At 35.8% G+C, this 22,500-nt stretch overlaps 2 protein-coding genes across 2 annotated transcripts in view; one reads left to right on the top strand and one right to left on the bottom strand.

The window, feature by feature from the left end:
• The window catches only part of LOC145245919 (matrilin-1-like), a 145,871-nt gene that overhangs the window by 114,322 nt on the left and 9,049 nt on the right, over positions 1 to 22,500 (bottom strand). The gene's annotated exons all lie outside the window — the stretch shown is intronic.
• Positions 18,284 to 22,500, top strand: part of LOC145245617 (matrilin-1-like) — a 94,110-nt gene continuing 89,893 nt past the window's right edge. The window contains exon 1 of the mRNA XM_080107185.1: positions 18,284 to 18,299. Coding sequence (XP_079963311.1) covers positions 18,284 to 18,299 — 16 coding nt within the window. The remainder of the gene's footprint in view (positions 18,300 to 22,500) is intronic.

Below are 22,500 nucleotides of genomic sequence, written 5' to 3'. Positions count from 1 at the left end.
TGACTGCCCATGCATTTACTGCTTTCATTAGGTTTCCTCCATACAGTTTCGACTTTGCAATTAGTTTCACTCTTCTAAGATACTCCTTCCTGACTTTTTCTTTCATTTCTCTGTTCATGATGCCTACACCCTCCAGCACTCTTAAATACTTATATCCTGTATCTTCTATTTCTTTCATAATTTCTCCATTTAGCAGCACTATTCCATTCGAATGAATCTTTACTCCTCTTTTCATCACCAGCACTGCACATTTACTAATCCCAAACTCCATCCCAATGTCTTCTGAGTATGTCCCCACAAGTTCTACCAGTCTCTCCATTTCCTTTTCATTTCTACCGAATATTTTCAAATCATCCATAAACAGTAGATGGTTTAGGCGTCTGTCACCAGATCCAAAGTTATACCCCAGTTTTTCTCTCTTCAAGAGGATGCTCAGTGGCATCATTATCATTACAAAAAGAAGTGGCGATAACGAATCTCCTTGAAATATCCCACGTTTTATGCTAACCTGTCACATCTCCTCTCTGTTTGCTATCAGCACCGTTTTCCATTGAACCATACTTGTCTCCAAAAGCCCTACCACATTCTCAGAAACCTTCATCATCAATAGTATTTCACGTATCCATGAATGAGGAACCATGTCATAAGCCTTTCTGTAATCGATCCATCCTACGCTCAGATTCCTCTTCTTGTTCTTCATATCCTGCATTATTGCTTTATCAATTAGTAGTTGCTCTTTAGTACCTCTCGAGCCTTTCCGGCACTCCTTTTGTTCGTCAGGAAAAATACCATTACTCTCTAGATGTTCATAAATTTTCTCCGCAAATATTCCAGTCAACAGTTTCCACATCAATAGCAGACATGTAATTGGTCTATAATTATTGACATCTGTTCCTTTTACAGGATTTTTCCTAATCAGTGTTGTTTTTCCCTTCACAAGCCAATCAGGGACATCTCCCGACTCTACAACCCTTTGAAGGGCAGCAGCTATAGGTGGATAAAGGCATGGAAACTGTTTAAACCAGAAGCCCATCACTCCATCTGGACCAGGTGCCTTCCAGTTTATCATCCTTCGTATGCCAGCTTTAACGTCATCGATGGTTATGTTAACGTTCTTCATCTGCTGTATTTCTGATAGACATTCTCTGACCTCTCCCAACCAGCTAGCCTTCTCATTATATCGCCCTTCGACAGACCAAATCCCACTCCAGAACTTCCTTGCATCTTTTGCATTTGGAGTGTTGTTATTTCCCGCCTGTTTACTACCACTTAATTCTTTATAGAGCTGAGACTGATTGTTCCGGAAAAGGTTGTTCTGCCGAAATGCAACACTTTTTCCAACAAAGTTCCTAATTTTTATACCACCAGAGTGGACCTTCTCTTTCAACATTGTTAGAACGTTCATCGTTCCTTTTCCCAGCAATCTATACCTCCTTTCAAGCTCGTCCCTAGCTTTCTGTCCCAGTTTAACTCCTTTTCTTATTTTTTCGATTCTACCAATGTCTTTCCGCCACCCTTTAATACTTTCTTCAAGCCGCCTCTGCCAGTGTGACCTTCTATCCTAACAACAACAACAACAACAACAACAACAACAACAACAACAACAACAACAACAAAAACAACAACAATAATAATAATAATAATAATAATAACAACAATAACAATAATAATAATAATAATAATAATAATAATAATAATAATAATAATAATAATAACAATAATTTCTATTGATTTTCTTTAATTGATTCATCCAGAAGTCTTACAATAAAGACAAAAGGTTGATAGATATAGAATTTCTTTGTTCCCTTTTCATCTGTTTTTCCCTCTCCTTACACACACACACACACACACACACACACACACATATATATATATATATATATATATATATATATATATATATATATATATATATATATATATATAAGTGACGTGTTCGATGTGTGTGCGAAACATCTCTACTAAAATCCTCTCTGAATATTTGGTCCACAGACTTGAAATTTGATATATAGGGTATTTGAAGCTCGGGAACACTTTCGATTTCGTTTTCAGCCTTTAAAAATAGTTGCTAAGGAAGTCAAAATTGAAAATAATTGGAATTTGGCAGGCGTAAGTCGTCTTAAAGTGCTCTTGTACGCATCCACAAATATATATATATGCATTTATGCGTTAAAGTTGGTTTATTTGTTACTATTATTTCTTATTCGTCTTTCCGATGATTGCTGAAACGGTAATGACTAAGGCTGAAACGCTAAATATTTTTGTTACGATCGTAGCGGATAGCACCAAGTCATAAATATTTTTTGAAATCACTATATATTGGGTACAATATAATAACAAATTGAGAATTGACTCTATAATATTAAAGCGAAATTTGCATTAATTAAAATATCATATTCAAGCGTATTTTACAACCGGACAACACGATTGGCATACTAGTAAAGCATATTAATTTCTTGTCATGCAAGTATCAAATTAGTACACATTCCTTCTTGAGACTTAAGAAGGTCGATTCGTTGGAAAACAAAAAAAAAAGTTTCATCGAAACAACGTTTCTTTAGAATAACCACCTATTTGGTGAAGACATTGTCGTGAAACTGCTACCTTGAAAACTACAATATGGTCGTCTTCAAGTCAAATATCCACAAATACTTATTGTCCTTTCCGTCTACTGTTTTCAGACGTCTTGTAGTACAGTTCAGCACTGAATTAGCAAACCCCCTTATGTAACGTTGCAAGGGAACCAACACGTTGTAGCTTCGGGCGCAAAGCAGACAAATAGAAAAGAACTTCAACTCTTTTTTTCTGATATTTAATTCCTCATTCTCTTGTTACCGCTGTCACGTCCCTTACATGATCGCCTTTAAGAACGTGCTCTCGAACGTCATCCATGCCTCTAACGTGATTTGTTTCTTTTTATAGTCTTTCTTTACCGGTGACGTAATTTCTCATGCATTTGCATACGCGCTTGTGCTATGTTACACCAAATCCTTGCACTCGAATAGCTTTTAACCTTTGGTAAATGCTGACTCATTAGTATATAATAATCATTGCGTTTTGTAATCATTGCTAAGCCGATGCACCTTTTTCTAGATATCGACAAAAGAACAGCATGTGGTACAAGCTGCCTGTTTTGTGATGAAAGTTAAAGGTTGTGCTTATCGATTACAATCCCACATTAAGAGCACATGTACAGAATAACATTTGCCTGGGATGTTCAGAATAATTTATAAACCAGTCACATTTCTATACGAATCGGACAATATGTTACCATAAAATGACAACATAAATGTCAAGCAGATTTTATGTAAAGCTTTCTAAACACCAACAACAAAAAAACGCGGCATTTTTTTTTATAGAAAACAGAATAGAACTACATTATACGTTTTGTTATGCCTACGTGGTGATATGAATTACATTTAAAATATTCTGCTCCTAAATAGCTAAATATTAAAACCAAACATCCACGAGATAACATCGCATATATTTTATATAGACACCAAATTCCTGATCATATATGCAAGCAAACAGAATAAAATAAAATATGAATGTGAATAAACAAATACAACTTGGGTCTTAATATAAATGTGCTTTGTAATAATGAATAATAAGCTGTTTTATAGACTGAGAAAGGTGTCGTCTTGCCATAAGTATTTATGAAAAGAAAAATCGTTTGTACTTTATGGTAATATGAATCAGACAAATACGGTAATAAATATCGTAATTTTTCAGTTTATTTTCTATAGATAAAAAGGACATTTCAATCGTTTTAATCGATTTCATACTATGTCCAACCCGTATTATTGTTTATCTTGTGGGACTATGTGTCTGGGATCCACACTTGTCAATTACTTATAAAAACACATTGATATTTACGAATTAATCCTAAATAGCTACATATTGAAACCAAGCATCGACTACATAGCATCGCATATATTTTATATAAACACCAAATTCTCGGTCACATATACGCGCAAATAGAAAAAATAAAACGGATTTTAAGAATAAACAAATACAAATGTACGTCTTAATTTTAGGTGTAAATGTTTTGTATAAGTCGTTTTATAGACAGGGAAAATTATATTTTGGCATAAGTATTTATGAAGTAAAAATATTATGACAACAAATTCACCTCCCCATGAACGCTTACATTTTTCGTAAATTTTTAAAGAAATATTACAGAAATATATCGCTGAATATATAGCTTTCAAGTCTAATGAAACAAATACGTACATCCTCTTAATCTTCGGTCCATTCCATTGCTTTCAATCGTTTCGTCGTGACGATTATCGTCCAACTGAAAACCCTTATCCACGAATGACTCCCGACCTTGATAAGTGGTGACGTATTAGTAAAAAAAATAAATAAAGTAAATAAAATAAAAAATAAATAAATAAACACACCAAATTAAACAATTTCTTAAATTCTTATCTTGAATTTAAAGAATACTGACTTAATATTCTTCTTGTTCTTTTCTTAGTTAGTCCGTACTTTACGCTTTGAAAAAGGCCAAATGCAATTTTGGAGGCTAAACTGCTTCAAAAAGGCAAAATTCGCGAAATTTGACTTTAAAAAATCCAATCTGGCAACCGTGGATAAGAATATAAAAATGACCCTCGTTTGATGTAGCCTCGTTTTCGAATATCATATAATAATATATGCTCATTGTTGTAATCGTGTAAGAAAGGAACTCGTAGTAATTTCGACGAGAAGCAGTTCGTCGCCGAAGAAAGAAGTCAATGAAACATAACGTAAAAGGGAACATTCGAAAGAAACAGGGCAAAAAGAACATTGCCATTGGCGAAATACGGTTATATTCCTACTTACTCACCGTCTACTGGCACATAATTATCTGTTTTCGACCTCGATCATCCAGTATGGTCACTAATGTATGAGCGACCTTCTAAAAATAATGCCCATATTTTTATTCCGCTCGAATTAATCAAAGGGTATTGCAAATTGCATTTATGATCTGAGAGTTTAATCTCTTCGTTGCATACATTGATGGTCTAAGAAATTAACCCCTGTCATGGACGTGCGTCAGAATTAGACATGTGTCATAAAATTCCTTCATGTAGACAAACTAGAACCGATCAATATTCACCGTCACCTGTTGAACGTTTACGAAGCCGATGCAGTTGATGTCATAATAGTTAGGAGATGGGTCCGCCGATTTCAGATTGGCGGCAGAGATGTGAGTGACAAATTGCACTCAGGACTTGTACGACCAAAGGGTGAATAGAAGCTGACAAAAGTGCATAGAGAATGTTGGTGACTATATAGAAAAATAAATTCTGGAGAAAAAAAACGTCGCTCGTTTTAATAGTATTACTCCTGTCTTCATAGTTCTTAAACGTTTTAGTTTTCGAGTTGACAAAATAGGCGGCCTTACTTTTGAAACGACCCCCGTAAATCAATTTATTGCGGACAACATTTAAACAATGCGTCATAGTATTGAAATAGCAAACAAAACCGTAAGGGTTTTCATTCTCAATCTAACAGGATACACTGTTCCACTCCTATATACATAACCCTGATACAACCTGTTCTGGAGTATAATATCTAAGCACACACCCAGGCAACAAATCCTTATCTTCAAAACGATATTGTACATCTGGAGCATATTAATATTTAGCGGCTACAAGGATAGTAACGATAAAATTGTCGCCCTAGAAAAAACGACATGATTCCACTTCTGATTGATGACAACCAGTTTTCTTTTCTTGTTGCACACCATCTACTAGTTAGCCACATGTGTACAAATCTCAAGAGCGACAGGAGCCTTCTATCATGTCTGAAAGTGATACTATGTTCAACGAGCGAGATCGGAGATGCACCGCTGTACAACTAATGCTCTCTACCATTCCAGATTTAGACCATTGCCAGTGTTGCAATATTTTTGATTCATAATGGGGTAGAGATTTATTTGCTGCCCACCTCAACAAAATGTGGCACAAGGCCGGAAAGTGGGGATCTAGCAGGCTCCCCTAAAGGAGGGGCACCCCTGCAATTGTAAAAATTGCCTGAGTAACTCCGTCGGCATTCCCCGGCACCTCAGGCAGTAAGCGATAAACTTTCTCCACCGGAAAGCCCAGTGGCAAGGCTTGGGAGGGTAGACCTCCTAGGCATTACCCAGGCGGTGTACCTCAGTCCGACAGGTGCTGAGCCAGTTCCCGCCCCCTCCCCTGTTGGGCTGAGTGTCAAGAACGGATCCTTGACGAGTACTTTTACCCTGTCTCCCTGCAGCCGAAGCCGCTAGGAGACACATCTCTTCATCCAAGATGAATAATGGGGTATGATCCCACACAGTTGGGCGATTCTATTTATAAACGATGCTACTAGGAACTGACGAATCGAATTAAGTCACGTTCTGCTACCAGCCAATCAGAAACTAGAATTGCTGCATAAATATTAAACCTTTTCTGTAGCAATTTCGCATGTTTTTTTCCGTCTCGACACGGTAAGAATCTTTTGCTCTGTGGAACTGTCTACTGCAAACAAGTCACCTCTCAGGACTTGTTTAGAACAACGAACCATCGGAAACTGTTCTGTCTACTGCAAACCAGTCACCTCTCAAAACTTGTTTAGAACAACGAACCATCGGAAACTGTTCTGTCTACTGCAAACCAGTCACTTCTCAGGGCCTGTGTAGAACAACGACCTATCGGAAACTGTTCTAAAACTAAACATGGCTTACACTTCTAGAGCCAGCATCCTCAAAATGCAAATCCAAACGGATCAATGCTTGAGGACGTGTCCAGGATGATGAAAACAAAGTTTCCGGCCACGGTTATGGTCTTTGGTGTAGTTTCAAGTGAGGGTGACATCATGCTACCTCATATCTTCGAAGTCGGCTTGAAAGTCAACACCAAAGTGTACCTGAATGTGCTGAAGAGTGTTGTGATTCCCTGGTGCAATCAGGTGGCCATTGGTAGACACTGGGTGTAAGAGCAGGACTCGGCGCCAGCCTTCAAGTCCGAAGTAACCAAGGCTTGGCCCCAGAAAGGAATGTTACAACTTTGTACCTTTCTCTCACTGTTCTCTCCCGCTATTCCCGCAACCTGAACCTTCTGGACTACCTCGTTTAGTCATACGTCTAGAACATCACCAACATGACCTCTCACAACACGAAAGTCAGCCTAATCACTGCCATCCGCCGAGTATTCGCCGAGCTCCCGCAGGTGCTAGTGGTAAAGGCATGGTCCGATTTTCGGGCCCGTATCGATGCGGTGATTGAGGCTGAAGGCGGCTACATTGAATAGATGTCAGCTCTACTACATAATCAAGTTAACGGAGTTGTTTTTATCAACAAAAGTTTTAAAATAAAGCTGTAGTGTTGTTTTCTTTAGTGCGACACTTTTATCGTTCCACCCTATACAAAGAGCAACTTCACACATAACATCTATTCTCACTTGAGTGGCGTACAACACCAATAGGTGTGATTGTGGGGGGGAGAGAAGAAACACAGTAATGACGAGATTTATAGTGAAGTAAGGGTTGCCTAATAATTAACCAAGACAATGTATTTATGTATTAATTTGAAAATCCTAATGATCCATCTAATATCATTTCTCTTAAAATTATAGTGGCGTTGATGGAAAGAGAAATTAGTTCATATATATTGTACAATACTTGTCGTGAGTAGGTTAAATTATTTCATGTATATATTTACATTACCCGTCCGAGGGTAGGTAAAATTATTTTAAATATGTGTTGCACATTACTCGTCCCAGGGAATGTAAAATTATTTCATATATGTGTTGTTTAATACCCGTCCTAGGGTAGGTAAAATATTTTTTGCTCGAGATGGCAAATGATACATAGTCATAAAAAAATTCCTCTAAGAATAACAGATATGTTCAAACGCAACTTCATATTTCTCATTGTTTTATATGGTGCCGAGCCACGCTGGGTAGCCGTGCTTGTAAAAATATATATAAACAACACATCACTATCGAAATATGTCTGAGATTTACTTGAAAATAAATGCCAATATTAAAGTATGAAATAATTAAAAATGAGCTTTTTCCACTGTTTCCAACGTAATAGATGTATGGAAACTAAAGCCGCTTTCAGGGCTGCCAGCAACCATTGTAAGAAAGTAATAAAGAGCGCAAGATGGTTGTATGCTCAATCTGTTAAGTCCAAAGTAGCTGAGCAGCGGCTTGGTTCCCACCAGTTTTGGCAAATAGCAAACAGAATTCTGAACAGAAGTGTGCGCTCCATTCCAACTATCATCAATGGACCTGAGTTAATCTCGTCAGCATCAGACAAAGCCAAACTCTTTGTCAAGATCTTTGCAGCTAATTCTACCCTTTTGCGATCAAGGCCGCCAACCCCCAATATTTCCTCCTGTATCTGAAAACACACTATGTGATATACGTATATCTGTACGTGATGTTGCCAAGCTAATCAAAAACCTTGATTCCAGTAAAGCAACTGGCCCGGACGGTATTCCAATTATAGTACTAAAAAAACTTCAACCTGAACTAGCGCCCATACTTACAAAACTATTTAAACGTTGTCTTAAGGAGAATAGTTTCCCATCTCCCTGGAAAATTTCATCTGTATGCCCTGTATTTAAGAATTCAGGTGATCGCTCATCCCCCTCTCAGTACAGGCCAATAAGTCTCCTGTACGTCATGAGTAAGTTGCTGGAATCTGTGTTAAATACAGAAGTAATCAACCATCTCAACAAAAATAACCTTCTTAGTGACACTCAATATGGTTTCCGTTCTGCTAGATCTACAGCAGATATGCTTACAGTTATATCTCATAGGATTAGCAAATCTCTCGACGGAGGCAACCTTTCTAGGGCAATTGCTCTTGACATATCAAAGGCCTTTGATAGGGTATGGCATAAAGGTTTACTTCATAAGATCTCTAGCTATGGTATAGCTGGAAATGTCTTCTCAATTATTAAATCATTTCTTTCTGATAGGTTCATAAGAGTAGTAGTTGAGGGGCAAAACTCAGAAGCCCACAGTATTAATGCCGGTGTCCCTCAGGGGTCCATCCTGGGCCCAACTCTTTTCCTGATCTACATTAATGATCTTCCAAATCACATCCTTACATTTGTAGACATTTATGCTGACGACACTACCATTTATGGTAACACATCTAAGACAGTAAACGACCAAGTTCTCTCCAATTCTCTCTCCTCTGATCTTGAGCATGTAGTACAATGGGGAAAGGAGTGGCTGGTTATTTTTAATGCATCTAAAACCAAGCTTCTCTCTTTACATCATCAACATTCTGATCCACATCTGGCATCAATTGAAATGAATGGCTCTCGTCTTCAGGAGGCCTCAAGTTTTGACAAGCTTCTGGGCTTGACCATTACTCCTGATCTTAAATGGAACACGTACATCAAATCTGTTGCCAAGGCCGCTGGAAAAATGGTGGGATCTTTCTATCGATCCAGTAGATATCTCACTGCTGATGCAATTCTCTATCTATATAAGAGCCAGGTACGTCCAAGGATGGAATACTGTTGCCACATCTGGGCAGGAGCTGCTAGAAAGGACTTGTCCTGCCTTGATAGAGTTCAAAATAGACTTCGTAGCCTCGTAGGAGATGTCCTTTTCTCTTCCTTGCAACCTCTATCTCACAGAAGAGATGTTGCGAGTTTGTCTCTGCTTTATCGTTATTTTCATGGAAAGTGTTCGACTGAGCTTCAATCTATGGTCCCCCCTCGCCAAACTTTCACAAGAAACACTCGTCTAGCTGTAAACACTATCAATAATTCCCCCCACTCTTTATCTGTGCCTAAACCTAAACGTAGATTCCATGAACAAAGCTTTTTTATTAGAACTGCATGCCTGTGGAATTGTCTTCCGTTTTCCTGCTTTCCGGCTGACTACAATATGGTTGTCTTCAAGTCTAACGTAAATAAGTTCTTGATGAGCCGTTCCATATAAGTTATCAAATTTAACAAATTTTCGTTACTAATGATTATTATATTGTCCAATTTCTACTGTACACTCTTTAACCCTTATCCTTGAGTGGCCTCTTGGCCTTGATAATGAGTTGATACCTATGAAAAAAAAAGAAAAAGTCCAATGTGAACAAGTTCTAATTGAATCGTCCCCCTAAGTAATCCAAGTTTCAAAATTCCCACTGTTTACTATGCTAAAATCACAATGACTAATGTATACCTATTAACCCTTATCAACGAGTGGCCTCTGGGCCTTGATAACTGGTGACACCCTTGTAAAAAAAAAAAAAAAAGAGCTAAGAAATGTATTTTTTTTTAAAAGTACTACGTGAAGAAAATCTAGAAATTATTAGGCTTATTGATAGTGGGAATTTGCTTGATAAAATATCAGAAATTTCTATTAACTGTAAACATAACAATATTCGCATGAAAACAAAATACCTAGAATGTATTGGAAATTTTGGAATATAGAGAATTTAGAAATTTCTTTGCAGATGAATCATCGCTTATTAAGGCTCAGAAGCCATTCGAGAATAAGGGCTAATCAATAAACACTGATATAATCGGTAATGGTGAAAATTAGGTAGAAATAAATCATTTAAGAAGATAGCTCAACAAGAACTTGTTTACATTCGACTTGATAGCGATCATGTTATAGTCAGCTGAGAAGCAGCCCCGCGTACTATGTTTCACAGACAGACAGCTATTTTTGTTTAGTTTTAGGCACAGGTAGATATTAAGGTAAATTATAAACAGTGGTTTTAGCGAGGCGAGTCTTTGCCGTAAATGTTTTACAAGGGGCAAGGATTGAAGCCCAGTCGAGCACCTATCATGAAAATTACCATATGGCAGAGATAGGTTCGCTACGTGAGAAAGAGGTGGCATGGAGAAGGGGGCACCCCCCACCATATTTCAAAGCCGGTTTTGTATGCTCTTCAGAAAGAAAAGAGTTCTCTGAACAGCCTCTCCCTAGATGTGATAACAATACTCCATTTTAAGACGCATGTAATCCTTATACAGGTATTATTATGATTATTCAGAAGCAGTGGTACAAGCTTAACTCGAGGAGCCACGGTGCGTTCTTGTTGAGTTTTTCAACACCGAGGTGGCCGATGCAGTTTGATCGGAATGTATTCGTTTATTGAATTTGCCGAGTAGATACAGTTTTTTCAGTGACCTGGATGTCTTTGATGTTGCTTTAAGATCCCCCTAGAGTTGGTTTTTAGTTTCGATTGACGAGCAGAGCGTAGGAGCATAAACGGATAAACCAGATTCGGGTTGTGCCATTGTTTTAGATGCGATTTTTCCCCGAGAACAGAGACATCCATGAACATCCAAAGAAGAAAAAAAAAGGAGCCTATGATTACGAAACGATCCCACCTTTCTGTAATTAATCTGTCCAGCCTTCAAGACATGATTCATGTCATTTTGTTTTTACGCTCCAAGTCTCATCTTGTGCTTCTTCTCTATCCATTTTCTTCCTGCGACGTACCCTCTTTTTTGATAGACCTCGTTAAAGGTCTTGTTAGGGAGTGAAATCTCACTTGATACATACTAAATTGTTGTCCAAGAAAATCAACATTATAATGAAGCTGAAAGTAAATATTCTTTACAGCAAACAGCTGGCTTCAATTTTATGCCTGATGTTGCTATGCTTCTTTCTGTTAATTTACTAAGGAGTCGCCATTGATTGAATAAAAGCAACTCGAGTAAACCGATAATCCATCCATCTCGTTAACCCAAAGGTTAACGAGATGGATTGATTATCGGTTTAATGATGATGAATATTATGAAAGGATTGAAAATAATGAACTAAATAAAATTTGATGACCTATGACTATGATTTGGCTTGGAGCAAAGTGTAGTATCTGTTCTTACAATACACTTTATCTTCTTTGTTCTCTGTGATTAAAAGAGTAAGGCAATTTTAATTTTGTCCCAATTTAGAATGACCCTTTTAAAAAGCTGGATTTTTGTCACATTAGAAACGACCTTTTGCTTAACATTACCCTCGTGGAAAGGCAAGTAAATACGGATTTATGAAGGCTATTTAAGAACGGCCAGATATGGCTGAAATAAATTTATTATCTGGTATGTTTTGAATTTTACCGAATATAAAGTAGCGTCCAAAACTAAGGGACACAATTTTAAAACCTAATATTTGTTAGAAATAAGAAGTGTGAAAAGCTGAAATTTTGACAACTGGTAGTCGTTATCATCCATAATAACATACTAAAATTTGAATCATTTGCAAAGGATAGAGAAAGAATTATAACAATTATTTATTTTCAAAATAGGAACGTCCAAAAGTAATATATATTTTCAAAAGAGTCACCACTTATCAAGGCCACTATTTGTGAGAGGTGTTAATTGAGATTGGATTTGAAGATGACAGTATTGTAGCTCTCATGGAAGTAATCTTATGGCAATGTGTTTCACAACTGTGGAGTTCTTTTCCAGTAATTAAGCAATGTTGTCTAAATTCTTTTCCACAATATATACATCATTGTATTTATCACCTCATCCAGGTTCGAAATCGTCCTCAATACCTCTTTCAATTAATCTTATCACGTTGATTCTGAGAAAAGTTGTCGACTGAGCCAAGAACCCCGAAAAACACCTGCCGAATACGTGATATAATGCAGCGAGACTGAGAACATGATTATCGCAATCAGCAAACTGTGTCCTTTTTGTTCTTTCTAGATATCGACGCCTCAATTCAGTCTCGAAAGACAAAGGATATCCACTGTAGAGGTAGCGGCGCGTGTAATTGTGTGGCAAGGGTTGCTCAATCTCCAACAACACCTCTCCTGAATCAGCACTGCTGGAGTCCAGTGGAAAATACAGGTCCGGAACGACTGGAAACATGCCGAGATAAGCGGAAAGCACATAAAGCACCTGGAAATCTCAAATGGTCACCCATCTGGTACTGACCATCCTCATCGTTGCTTAACTTTGGTGATCTGACGTGAACCAGTGTGTCAAACGTGATTATCATGTATATACTGATATATATTTCTGATATTGCTGTGGTAGGATCCACATAATTAGCATACGTGGAGTGTCAACCATATAAATATGGTTGGTACAGTAAAGACGGAGGGACCCAACGAGAGACCCAACAAGAGACTCAGAGAATCAGAGGTATGAGATCGAGAGTCGACGACCACCCAGGCGACACCTTCTCTAGAAACGGTCACCCCATGACTATACCAATGGATTCTATGTAAATATTGTATATATTTTCTGCCTCTCAATATATCTGTTCTACTTTACTTTTGTGTTGTAGTTATTTATTTCCACGTGTGCAGTCGAGTTTCAACAGATATGCTAATACATATTCCTGATATATTGATATATATTTCTGATATACACTGTTGAAACTGGAATCATTTCGATAATTGTTTTAACATTGTCATATATTTCCCCCCCCCTCCCCAAAATAGCTGAAATGAATATTATCGTATTTTTTTTATGACAATTTCTTCTTCAGTTGCCGTGGCATCATTTTCGTCGATTTAAATCAAATTAACAAAACCTTTTTGAAAACTTTTTGCTTTATTTTTGCTGATCTACCCACTTTTGGAATAATGGACTTTTCTAGAAATTAATAAATGCAGCTAATAACGTTGCGACGAATTATCGGAATCAGGAATAAAAAATAAATCGGAACATTTGGGGGTATCGGAATCGGTATCGAAATCGGAAATAATTGTGCATATTTTCCGATGTCAAAACGATTCTTTTAATAGTGTTTTGCTTCAAGTAAAACCTATTTCCTTCAAATGTAACCCCTACAGGGCAGCTCAGATTTATAGGCTTGGGGTTGAGATGCAGCTGTAGCCGATACCTGTAGCGTTACCCGTGTTTTCGTCTAGTGGTCAAGTTCGTCTCCGTCGCCGTCGTCCGCTCTGTTTCCACTTTTAAATCAGCTTCCAAACTGTCACCCGGACTGTCTGAGGAATATATTGCATTCAACAACTGCGTTTTCAAACAAAGAAAAAAAGTCAAAGCTTAATTCGCTTTTCTTAACATAGAATAATTATTGCTTTCGACTTTACAAATAATAGTTACACACTGGCCTAGTCATGAAAACCGGGGGGGGGGGGCAAGTACTTCGTTTTTTCTACCGTCAGTATACGAGGAGGTCAGTACACAGAGACACGTATATGTCCACAAGTGGGGGGGTGTCAAGTAATAGCCTGCCGAACTCTGAACGTCTGGTCGTAGAAGAGAAAGAAAAGAAAATAATAAAAAGCGACCTTTACAATCATTGAAGCAAAAAAAAGGAAGAAAAGGTTTTCCTTTCTCATCTTTTCTCCCCAACTCCTCTCCTAACACGTCAGTGAGGAAATAACGTCCCCACGCTAGGAATACAAGCTGTCACGTTCAATTAACACTCAACGGGTCTGCTACGCATGCCTTCGGATGGTCTCCTCTTCAATCACTCGACAACGATTTCCATCGGCGGCCTATCAACATAAGTGTCCGTCTGTTGGGCCTCAGAATTAAGTTTTATGACTTTCACTCCGGCGTAGACACGCGTTTCAGGTATCCATTCTTGGAGAGGAGATCATTTTGATTATCCATCAAGAAACAGATGTATTCTGTTTAAAACAACATCAAACCATCATCATTATCATTAGAATTCTTCCGTGCGAATTCCCCTGAATTCGTGTCAATGGGACCACCCAGACGACAAGCTGTTCCTTAATCAACTAGCAAGATCTCCCGGGTCACACAAAATTCAATATAATTAGTCAAATAAAAATTTATAATGACTTATTAGAAGTCTGTTGCTTTAAAACAATAGCCTGCACGAAATAGGTTAAAATTACACATTTATATATTACAGGTTTTGCTTTCTTTTTTTGATTTATAATTATTGTTTTCATTCCCGAGCAATGCCGAGTGCATTTGCTATTACTTGATATAATACTTTTCGTAGAGATTTTGTTGAGATATAAAAGAAACATTTTAAGTTCTTTTGAAATGTTGACAAACAAAACAAAAAATAGTTTCCACATTATTAGTTGAAATCTCACAACAAATCAAACCGCTATATCTAATGAGATCTCTTCAGAGTGTCTTTCCTCTCTTGATTAAAGTACAATTTACACTTCGCAATCTAGTAGATGGATGATCTCTTCTGATCCCTACAACTATTTTCTCACAGACTAGCCGTTGCTAGACTCTCTCTGCTCATTAATTCCACAGAGAGTTTTCAACGAGATCCAATCCCGTTTCTTCCTTCATGTACATGGCTTTCTTGCAGATTAACAACATAGTCGTCTTCAAATCTAGTATAAACAAATATTTGCTACAATTTGTCCTATAAGTAATTAAACCACCAGATCAGGCTGCCTAAAGATATTAGCTTCTTGATCTAAAATGCACCAAACATTGATGTTCTTGACCTTCCTTTCTCTTTGCAAAAGTCCATCATGTTCTGCGAAGTCAAAAAGAAAAAAAAACAACACAATTTTCCTCTGCAAAACAACCAAATCAAACACAATGGATAAATATTTGAAGATATAATAACTTGAAACATAATATCCCCCCCCCCAAATTACGGGGTTCAGCATTAAATAACCTGAAAAAGGTTGATATACCGTAAAACAAAACAATCAAACAAAACAACATGAATAAATATTTGAAGATATGAAGAACACAAAGTATACAAAGTTTGTTTTTTTCCAAAATTTATATATTCGCCATTAAATAACACAAAATAATTGATATGCCCTAAAACAAAACAACCCAAAAAGCTATTCCATAGTGTTAATTTTTTTTTTTTTGACAGAGAACAACTGACTTCATTAATCCTTGTCACCGAGTAGCTCTTATCCTTGATAATTAGCGACGCAATAGTAAAAAAAATGGTGTTTTTCGTTTGTTATTTGATTAGTACGAAGACCTGATGTTATCCGGGATTAAATGATGATCAATGAATATTTCAGCTTCCCAGATTTTATTGTCATCGAAATACGTGAAATGGCTAATTTTTCAATCAAATCGATTAATTCGCTGGTTTGGTAAGGGACCCACTGCGATGCACCAAGAGGAACCTTCATATTCCTACCCGCATGGACTTCGTCCACAATACGTTGTAGTATACATTTCATTGTAGAGCACCTACTGTTGATTTTATTTGTCAGACCTTTCTGCTTGTGCGGTAATAAAACTTCTCAAATGCACTTTTGATGTTAGTCTGTATAAGGCGTTAACTTTAATCAAAGCCGCCCGTTCCTTCTTTTATTGGATTATTTCGATTATCGATTGTTAATACTTATTGAAGACGTTCCGATACAAAACCTATCTAAGAACACTGCTAGACACATAAACTACATTTATGTGTAGTTTAAACAATCGTTTAATAGTCCATAGGAAACGAATTCACACGTACAGGCAAAGTAACTTTTATATAATAGTAGATGATTACAAATGTTACTAATGAGTAGGGCTGGGACAACAGCATATTCTTTTGATCGTTTTGACTCTCGAGTGTGTATCCGTTGATATCTTATGTGCTTTTATATAGAGTGATGTGATTCTCAGTTGATTAGCTGTGTTTTTTATAGGATGACAGCAAAGTAACTCCGTATTATTAGGTGCGGATAATTTATTGCTGAAATAAAATTATCACAAGAAACGAACATTATAATAAAGTATATAGCACGAGACTTTATTTAGAATTCAATAAGGGTGCCAGCATTTGACGCTAGCATTTCTAGACACTGCATCCACTAATTTAACAAGGAACTTTTTTTTTCTTTTTATTACTAATAAGTCCGCACTTACAAAGGTTAAACTCCCACTTGAAGATTAGAGTTAACGAGATGGATAGATTGACAGATTAACGGTGATTAATACTATGGAGAGATTTAAAATATCTACCTATCATAAAATGAAAATAACAGCTGATCCAGGAAACATAATTTTTCCCATCATCTAACATTCCTCATGAAATGTGCGGACTAAAGAAAAAAGAAATCAAGGAACCGCCCCACAGCTCATGCGTGACCACACTTCTATTCATTTATTGTAAGAATTGTATTTAAGTAATAAATTTCAAGTATAGGGAGTTACATTTTCAGTCACTCTGTAATTTGTTGGTTTAGGCGTTATTTTTATATGAATGATGCTTTCAAAATCATGCATGTCATGTTTTTGAAGAATGAAAGAGAACAGTGACTCAAAAATAGATGTAATACCCAATGTAATACTCTTTGAATTGGCGATTTTGTATAGAAACACACACACACACACACACACAAACATACACACACACACACACACAAAACAACAAAAAACAGCGTAACAGATTTGAAGATTAATTCTTTGGAAATGTTGCTTTACAAAAATGGTTGTCAGCTTGAAAATGCATTAGCGAGGATCGAAATGTCGCGAGTAAAAAGACCAATCGTCACGGCATTTGATTCGAGAGAAAAGAGGAAAATAAATGTGTTTGCTAAAAAAAATCATCCATCACTAAGCTTCCCTTGCCATTTAAGAAACCAATTCTTTAGTGAAAGAGCGCACGTCGTCACAATTTGAAAGTTAGGGAGACTATATAAATCCAGGTTGAATTCACTTCTCGCAGGAATCTGACGTCAGTAATGATGAAGATTTTTATAGTTTCGCTGCTGTTTCTCGGCACTGTGGTTAGTCTAACCCAGGCACGACGTAAGTAATCGTTTACGTTTTATTATTGAAATATACACTGACCTAATATTATTTTATATATATATATATATATATATATATATATATATATATATATATATATATAAGTTAACAGGTACCATTTTCTAAAATACAAATATATAAGCGCATTATGCAGTACAAAGGAAATACAGCAATACGCTTCTTTCTTTAATAAGAAAAATATAATGAGGTAAGCAATCGTTTACGTTTTAATATTGAATGCACTCTGACATAATATTACTTTATATATATATATATATATATATATATATATATATATATATATATATATATATATATAAGCTCACAGGTGTCATTTTCTCAAATATGAAACGAAGTATTTAGGTTTTTGTCAGACGATTTCTACGAGACGTTTGTTAGCTAAGAAGATATCTACCCTTATGTAAGTTCATTATGCAGTATAAAAGAAAGAAACAACACTCTTTCTTTACTTAGTAAAAAAAAAATATAATCAATTGGGTTACCTATTGAGGTCAGATCAAATTGCTTGATTAAGAAAAAATGAGTTTGCAAAGCTAGTTAAAATAAAAAAAATAAAGACAAAGTCCTAAATTACCTCTTTCTGCTTTATTACTTTCTTCTCCTTTCTTTTGTTCTCTATTTCCTTTTCGACTAAAGATGACGGCTGCTTGTGGTAATATTCCCTTTCCTTTATAGTAGACTATTTTAATTATTTTCCTTCAGTGCATTCAAAAATAAAATTCTTTTTATAATGGTCATTTATTTTATATTATTTTTTTGACTTACAAATGTGTCAGATCATTTTGGGACACCTTGTATATATAGGTTCGAAAGAAAAACCCTTAGCAGAACTGAACTTGACAAAATCACCAATTTATAAGTCAGCAGAATCGATTTTAGTTCTTCCCCAACTAATGAAACCCCCCCCCCCAAAAAAAAAACTCTATCTTCTCTGTTACTTTTCATTTGTGAATTCCAAGTGATGCAAGCACTAAAGGTTGTTACCATCAAGTTATAATAGGGGATCTCCTCTAGGAGACATCTCTTTTCTATACTAACCAAATTAAAGAATCCTTCTATACTTCTTTAATCCTCTTATATATATATATATATATATATATATATATATATATATATATATATATATATATATATATATATATATATATATATATATATACTTTTATATTATTAGTTTTTAGTAAACATTTACTATTAAAAAACTGATTACTGGAAATTTGTCATGCGTAGATTTGTCGTGCCTTAACTTGTCGTGCATAAATTTGTTCACGCATAAATTTGTCGAGCATAAATTTGTCGTCTCTAAATATCACACAGATAGAAAATCAGCAGAAGTTGTGCACTGTCGTACATGTGTCGTGCCTTAATTTCTCGCGCATAAATAGTCAACCGCTTCAACAGCAAGATATTTTTACCTTGGTGCCAACCGAGGCCTTTGTGATCTTACACAGAAGCAGTACTGTCAACCGTAAGGCCGCTTACTCTGTCTGCATCGTTGTGCGACGGAACAGACTTCTCGAAGATACAATCCAACAGCCCACTACGAACACATTCAAGCGAACCTTGGTCCACTGTTTAGAAAATGCATATATTTGTACATGCCTAGTACAGATTGAGTGATTATGTTCTTACTAGTCATCGATACGTCCTCGACAATCAGTTTGACAGTGACTTTGTTGCTGTCAGGCTGTGAAGTGTTATTCTATTCAATATCCGGATGCCCACCCTCTCTAGGCTTTACCGTCTCTTTCATAAAATGTTAGATAATTGCTAATAGCCTGAAGCATCACTACCGGGGCATACTGACTAAGACTGTCGCACTGATTTTCGAGAACAGATCCTCAACTGGTACAGACCGTGTCTGAAGTCTTTGATCGACTCCTTTGGTTGTTATGTGAATGCCTCCGTTCAGTCTCGAAAGACAATGGACACCTCTGTAAGAGTAGCTCAGTGTGTAATTGTGAGGCAAGGCTTGCGCAATTCCAACTACAGCCCTCTTGAATCGCCACTGCTTGTGTCCAGTGGCAAGGAGAAGCTCAAGGCTGACCAAAAACAATAAGCACATACAACACCTAGAATTCCCAAATGGTCACCCATTTTAGTACTGACCAGGCTCAACGTTGCTTAACTTCGATGATCTTATGGGAACCAGGGTGTTAACGTATACGCTGTTAAAAATTGACGCGATATCATCGACAAGTTGGAAGCTGCGGTCAAGATCTCTCCGAGATGCCTGTTTAATAAACTACCGAGAGATTTTTGTCTCCTAAAATCAATACTTGAAGTAAAGAGTGGGAGTAATTTATGATGACATTTTCTGCAAGTCAGATGCAAACGAAGTTTATCATGCAATATATACTACCGGGTTATGTCACGGCCACCGAGAGTAAAAAGAAGGCCTGTTAACGGAAAAATGTTTGCAGACAATTTAGGTAAGATTTGTCAGATTGTCAGTCCTATATGAGGTTCATTTGAAAAAGAGCAATAAAACACTTTTAAAAAGAAAAAGGAACACGGTTCGATTAATACTGAAACTGAAATTTATCTATATAAAATAAAGTAATCTTAAAGCAATATACAATTTAATACTGATAAAACTGAATTATGAATTTAGGGAACAAACAATTAAAGAAACATTAAACACAAACACTTTTTGGCATTCGGAACAAGATCACAATGTAGTATCTGTTTTGATGCTACACTTTACCTTTTCTGTCCTCGGTCGGTGGAGGAGAAATATTTCATGACTAAGATTATTAGTTGTCTCACAGACCATCATCAGTGGTCGCTCACTGGCAGTAACATTTGGTGTTCCCTGGAGACCAAGTGACAACAAGTCTTCCCAGATTTCCAGGGTTCTCCACCTCTTGACCACTTGTGCAGATGGTTGCATATTATCGCAACAGCCGTTGTCACTGATTTCTCGTTGGCATCGGCCATTGGTGTTTCCTGGGATTTGTATGACAAAATGCCTCCCCAAGGTTCCAGATTTGAACTGCACATTTCCAGTGGAGACTCCCATCTCAGTCTTTCCATCCTCCCTGACCATTCACACCTAGTTGGTATGGCGCCAGTCGATGTTATCTACACCAGTTTTTTTTTATTATTATTACTATTATTATTATGATAATAACAAGAGTGCTTGTGCAGTCTACGTGTATTTTAAATATTATTTCCAAGTTAAATTAAATTTTGGGTTTGTATTACTGTACTCGAAAAAGTTGTCAAAAAACAAATATATAACAAATAAATATTATCAAAGGCAAGATAAGTTACTTTTCTACCTAACTGGATATGTTTTTAGGGGTTTGTATTGCTATACACATATATTCGAAAAAGTGGTAAAAAATCAAATATATACCAAATAAATGTTATCAAAGACAAGATAAGTTACTATTCTACCTATCTGAAAAGGTTTTTAGCGGTTTTACTCACTTTAAAACATGTATTCGCTTCGAAAATCATACAATGTTTATATTTTAAAAAGAAAAATATCGGCACGCTCGCTTTTGAATTCGGTAAGTTTGAGAATATGAGTTCAAACAAACAAATTATACAAAATATTGTTAGAAACCCACCGAATATATGTCCGCCTATGTCACGGTAGCATATATTGAGCGAGTTTCTAGCAGTATTTTGTATATTTTTTTGTTTAAAGTCGTTTTCCAAATCTTACCGTGTGCAACAGCAATAATGTCGCCATTTTTATTTTTCAAATACATCGGTAAACACTGTATGTTTTTCGAGATGGATAAGCACTTTACATTAAATAAAAACACTATATATATAGTAAAACAAACCCGTCATGTAAATTATTTACAGTTAAAATGTAATAAACAACAAAAACTTGAAGTTTTAAATATATTTCAAAGAAATAAATTACGCCCGGTGCTAAAATATTGAAAATTCACCCATCGTAAAAAAAAAAAAAAAACTGTCGTGAAAAATGCTAACTTTAAAATATTTGGAAATACTCAGTGAAAAGTTTTAATTATTAAAAGAACGGACTGAAAAATATTATATAAAATTGTTTGTTTTGCAGTAAAAATAAATAAATAAATAAATAAAATGAAATATTAGACTTTCTCCGATAGAAAACAAAGTTCAAAAATGAGTTCACTTACGATATTTTTATTAAAATCATCCATAATGTGCAATTATAATAATTATTATCCAAATGGAGAATAGTTCTTTCTCTTTAGAACATAGATGAACAATCGGTAACACATATTGGTAGCCATGGACAATCGGTAACAAAATCGGTAGCTATATTTTTATGCCTGCTAGCATGACCACATGGTTGAATACCGGAAACTTTCTATACCTACAAGTTAATCAGGAAGTGATGTTACACTGTCATGTTCACTGGCCTACTCTCTCGGTGGTGGTGGTTATGTCGTAAAGTTAAGGCGCCGGAAGTGGACTTAGTTTACCTAAATATGGAATGGAAGTAACTAAACATGAAACGAAATACGAAACCATATGGACCATTTCTTGTTTTATCATGAAACAATAAAAAATAATAAACTTTTGTTTTTTTTACATTTATTTAAATATATTTATTTTTAATTATTCTATTAATATATTTATTTTTTACAATTCTATAAATATATTTATTTTTTACATTTCTATAAATATATTTATTTTTTTAAATTTCAATAGATATATTTATTTTTTACAATTCTATAAATATGTTTATTATTTTTTAAATTATATAAACATATTTATTTTTTACATTTCTATAAATATATTTATTTTTCAAAAATTCTATAAATATATTTATTTTTTACATTTCTTTAAATCTATTTATTTTTTATATTTCTACAAATATATTTATTTTTTAAAATTCTATA

Source organism: Euprymna scolopes, chromosome 23, assembly GCF_053919585.1.
Source record: "Euprymna scolopes isolate OS-2025 chromosome 23, ASM5391958v1, whole genome shotgun sequence".
Classification (NCBI taxonomy): Eukaryota; Metazoa; Mollusca; class Cephalopoda; order Sepiida; family Sepiolidae; genus Euprymna; species Euprymna scolopes.
Note: the sequence above shows the minus strand (reverse complement) of the source record. Positions and strands in the feature narration are given on the sequence as shown.